The sequence below is a fragment of the Blennius ocellaris genome (assembly GCF_963422515.1).
Source record: "Blennius ocellaris genome assembly, chromosome: 21".
Classification (NCBI taxonomy): Eukaryota; Metazoa; Chordata; class Actinopteri; order Blenniiformes; family Blenniidae; genus Blennius; species Blennius ocellaris.
The window spans coordinates 18,157,482-18,162,481 of NC_137670.1; the positions used below are offsets into that span (position 1 = coordinate 18,157,482).

The 5,000-nt window shown below is 42.3% G+C and overlaps 1 protein-coding gene across 2 annotated transcripts in view; it reads right to left on the reverse strand.

Annotated features, from left to right (window-relative positions):
- LOC308145859 (integrin beta-3-like) overlaps nucleotides 1-4,469 on the reverse strand; it is a 19,127-nt gene extending 14,658 nt beyond the window's left edge. The window contains exons 1-4 of one of the 2 annotated variants that reach the window (XM_080517445.1): nucleotides 4,301-4,469; nucleotides 3,451-3,569; nucleotides 1,568-1,772; nucleotides 1,244-1,496 (exon numbers count right to left, since the gene is read on the reverse strand). In XM_080517445.1, the coding sequence (XP_080373571.1) occupies nucleotides 1,244-1,496; nucleotides 1,568-1,772; nucleotides 3,451-3,569; nucleotides 4,301-4,361 (638 nt within the window). In that variant the 5' untranslated portion in view covers nucleotides 4,362-4,469. The remainder of the gene's footprint in view (nucleotides 1-1,243; nucleotides 1,497-1,567; nucleotides 1,773-3,450; nucleotides 3,570-4,300) is intronic. The other variant, XM_080517446.1, reaches the window with a different exon arrangement.
- Nucleotides 4,470-5,000: the final 531 nt, after the last annotated feature.

Sequence of the window (5,000 nt, forward strand, 5' to 3'; positions counted from 1 at the left end):
ATATGTTGGCAGCACATGAGAAAATTATTTTATTGGAAAACACGTTCAAGAATATTACTACAAAATGCGGCGTTATTACATAACGGCTTGAAAATGTATCGCATTATTACGTATTGCAAGATTATTACATTATGCGGCGCGACACGGTGGAAACGTTATGTCTAAATATGTGTAGAGTTGGCTATGGCAGTAACAACGATTAAAGCAGCTTTAAGTTAGCGTGCATTATTGTTTAGTATCAGCCAACATTGGCGGCTTCAAAATAAAATGTTACAACAGGCTAACAAAATAATACTTTACTGGTGTGTTGTGAAAACGACATGGGAACAAGGCCACTACATGCATCGTGTTATGAATAAAGCAATTAGATTGTATGAATGTATGATGGGTGACTGATAAAAAGCAATGTGCTCCATGAATACGGTATAAAAAACAACGCATTTCATGTAATAAGTCAGCGAAGGTCAGCGTCGTCTCCCTGCGACATAAAGTGTTTGCATTGTGTTTAGAAGATAGGCCGTTGTATTTTGCATTTTTAATACGTGTATGTGTGAAAGTGTAGATTTCAGTGCATGCTGGTGTTCGGAACTCCACAAAAAATACGTATGTGACAAATGCAGGCATAAAATCTAACATAAAATGTGACCAAAACAATCAGATTTGCTGAGTAAGTCAATGTTAGAGGACTGGTGCATTTGGTTTGGGGAAAAAATGTTTGTTGTATCTTTATATATATATATATATATTTATATATACATATATATATCCAATATGCTCCTCCTTCATTTCAATAAGCATCACATACTAAACCCACATTCTTCCCTTATCTTTTATCCAAACATTCCAGTTGGCTGGATCTTAGCAAAAACACAAACGACCCCGAGAGGCGTCAAACCACCAGACCCCCCCCCCCCCCGGGTGGAGTTATGACAGATTACCTGCAGCTGATTCACAGTGGCTGAGCCAGCAGGCGAGAGCCGCCGTGAGCCTTTAACAAGTGCTGTGACTCCCGGTTTACCTTTATCATTACGGGCCCAACGCTGTGTTTAAAATGCCGTCACAAACATGACTCCATCTGCATAATGAAGCTATTTCTCACATTTGCAGACATAAAAACAGCCACTGACGTCAGCAACACGTGGAAAAAAACAAACCCCACTGGTAAAACACTTTCAATTGACAAGGAGGAAACAACAGTGAGAATAAGTGTGTCTGGCATCAGTGGGCGTTCTCGTGTCCTTACCTGTAGCAGGGGTTCTTCACGGCCTCTTCAGGCGAGACGTACATGTAGGGAGACAGCGGCTTGTCCACGAACGCCCCGAAGCCCATGCGCAGGTTGCTGGTGGTGCGGTTCATGGCCTCGGCCAGGGCCCGGCCCAGCGTCCTCAGGCGGAACAGGTCGTCGTTCATGGAGTAGGAGAGGTCCATGAGGTAGTAGAGGTCCACCGGGTAGTCCTCCACCTGCCGCACCTTCACCGTGAAGCGCTTGGCGTCGTCTGGAGAGACGTGGCGGACACGTTGTGGAAGGTGAAGTCACGGACCCGGTGTGGCTGCAGCGTCTGCTCACCTGGCCGGAGGGTGATGTGCAGCCTCTGGGGCTTGATCTGGGTGACGTCCTGCGTCGCCCCGGCCGCCTTGTTGCTGAGCGGACGGTCCTCCAGCACCTGCAGCCTGCTGGCCGGAGACTCCAGGGCCGACGGGGCGCAGCCCCACGCCACCAGGTTGACCTTCAGGTCACAGCGAGACGAGCCGGCCACTTCCTGGCCGAAATCCTGGGAGAGTAGAGTAGAGGAGAGTGGAATAGAATGGAATGGAATGGAATAGAATAGAATAGAATAGAATAGAATAGAGTAGAGTAGAACAGAATAGAGTAGAATAGAGTAGAGAAGAGTAGAGTAGAGGAGAGGAGAGTAGAGGAGAGTAGAGTACAGTAGAGTAGAATAGAATAGAGTAGAATAGAATAGAATAGAATGGAGAAGAATAGAAGAGAAGAGAATAGAACAGAGTAGAATAGAACAGAGTAGAACATAATAGAATAGAGTAGAGTAGAGTAGAGTAGAGTAGAGTAGAGTAGAGTAGAGTAGAGTAGAGTAGAGTAGAATAGAATAGAACAGAGTAGAATAGAATAGAGTAGAGTAGAATATAATAGAGTAGAATAGAGTAGAGTAGAATATAATAGAGTAGAATAGAATAGAATAGAGTAGAGTAGAATAGAATAGAACAGAATAGAATATAATAGAGTAGAATAGAACAGAGTAGAGTAGAGTAGAGTAGAGTAGAGTAGAGTAGAGTAGAGTAGAGTAGAGTAGAGTAGAATAGAATAGAGTAGAATAGAGTAGAGTAGAGTAGAGTAGAGTAGAGTAGAATAGAATAGAGTAGAGTAGAGTAGAATAGAACAGAATAGAATATAATAGAGTAGAGTAGAGTAGAGTAGAGTAGAACAGAATAGAATATAATAGAGTAGAGTAGAGTAGAGTAGAGTAGAGTGGGTGGAATAGAATAGAGTAGAGTAGAGTAGAGTAGAGTAGAGTAGAATAGAATAGAACAGAGTAGAACAGAATAGAATAGAATAGAATAGAATAGAATAGAATAGAATAGAATAGAATGGAAGAGAATAGAACAGAGTAGAATAGAATAGAATAGAAATCCTTTATTGTCACCCTCTACCGATGTTAAAACAGTGATAGCATCAGTGAAATGTTGTGACAGCAAGCTCAACACACACACACACACACACACACACACACACACACACACACACACACACACACACACACACACACACACACACACACACACACACACACACACACACACACACACACACACACACACACACACGCACACACAGAGGTAGAAAATATAATACAGAGTTGAAAGACATAAATATGTACAAAGGAAGTCAGAAGGTTTCATGTGAGGCAGGAGATAAAAACCCACAAATAACTCGACACACACCAAAAAAAAAAAGGAGCTACTTAGACCAACTTAGCTAGTCGCTTCAATTGATAACGTCTAAATGAATCAAGTTCTTTGAACTTCATCCATTTCATGAACTGAAGTTTGAAGAACTTGATTCATTTAGACGTTACCAATTGAAGCGATTAGCTACGTTGGTCCAAGTAGCTTCTTTCTTCAGTGTGGAAAGTCCTGTAGAACTTTTACAACTGACTTCAAGGCCACTTGAGTTTGTCAAAATGAAATCGTTGCCCTCGTGAGTTGGTGTCAGAAAGTATGACGGCAGTCACACAGACTCAGCCCACTCAGTGGCACCGAAGCAGCACAGTTATTTCCAGTTGTGCTGCTGCTGTGCCATCAAGAGAAACATTTAACAAAATAAGAGGCCAAACGTTTCAGGGGAGCAGGTTTCATACGTGGCTTCCGAGTGTTCCAGCAGTGTAAACTGGAACATTCATTGTCTGAAGGAAGTGAGGGGGAAAAGCAGCCCACCTCTTGGAGGCACCAGGCGCAGCTGGGGTGCACAGCCAGACACTGCTTGCATGTGCTGGCCCCTCTGGAAGTGCAGACGTTTGAGCCTGGAGGCCAGAAGACAACATCAGGAACTGAAACTAAAGAGACCTTTCATGGTAAAGACTCACATTTCAATCACAAAAACAACAAAAAGGGATGTTTACCAAAAGCACGTACGTTTCTGAGGAGAAGCAATTTATTCCTCGATTTGAAAGATAAATATCAAGAATAGGGTAACATGTGTACATTTTACCATTGTGTTGTGGAAGGATATTTCAGACCTTCGTGACTTTAAAGTTAGTGTAAAGACACAATTACATGCCAGATATACAATCAAATCTCTTGGAAAAGTGTGTAAAGATGTTCTAAAACATACATATTACAGTGTAAATCATTCAAAAGTGACCATATTTTATTTACACAAACAAAAAGCATACTAAACATGACCTTTTAGACTTGCTGGATGTATATCTGAATAACACACAATATCACCCGCAGTTGTTTTCTGTGTACAGCGTTTATGTTAATGCAGTTTTCATATTTCGAGGTTAAATACAATGTTGTTGATGCTTTTACAGGAAACAACACATACCACAACGATTTGTTCTATACATTCTAGTATTTCCTTGAATTTAGGGAAACCTAAAAGTATGCACAAAGTTAAAAATGTGCTCAGGTCAGACATGTTTTATGCGAAAATTCCGATGTTAGGTGTAAAGTTTCACTTTGTTTATTTTTTTTATTTTATTTCACAGATTCCCAGGCATGTATCTAATGCGAGCATTATGTAATTAGACAGCTGGACAGTAAATAAAGTGACCGGACTCACTGCAGACTGTTGCTCCCAGCAGGAGAGAAGCGCACATCCAGAGCGTCCGGAGCGCGTCCATCCTGGAGAGGACGGCCGGCCACTGAGCTGCGACTGCTGGGGGGGGAGACCGGAGGAGGACGAGGACCAGGGAGAACTGTGCTCATGTGTGATCCACACAAGTCCAAATAGAGTCAAACGTGTCCGCGCCACCCCTCCCGCTCCTCATCCATCCACACGTCTTATTCTAATGGCGGTGGGCGGGGGGAGCGCGCGCAGCATCCACCTTCTACTACTGCGTCTAGAAATCAAACACTCCTCGTTCCTCAGTTCTTATACATGACATATGTTGGTTTATTGTTTATTGTTTTGGGTTTTTGTTTTTTTTATAAACGTACGCCAATTGAAAAGGAAAAAAGACAAACCAGGTCCATGGAAGCGTTTGAAAGTTTGGTCCGTAATTCGAGCGTCACAGGCTGAAGTTTTAGGGAATGAAGAAAGAAAGTAACGGAATCGACGCTCCGAATCCGTGTTTCCATTAGTAGCGTTACACCGCCCCCTACTGGCTGACAGCTGTAAGGACACGTGTGACTGAAGACCTGCCTGAAAGAAGGAGAAAGTATATTTGAAAAAGTATAGAACCTATTCGCATCTTTTTTTTTTTTCTGGGATCTTTGAATTTTTTTAAAAAGATCTAAAATTGTAGACTTTGAAAGAAAAT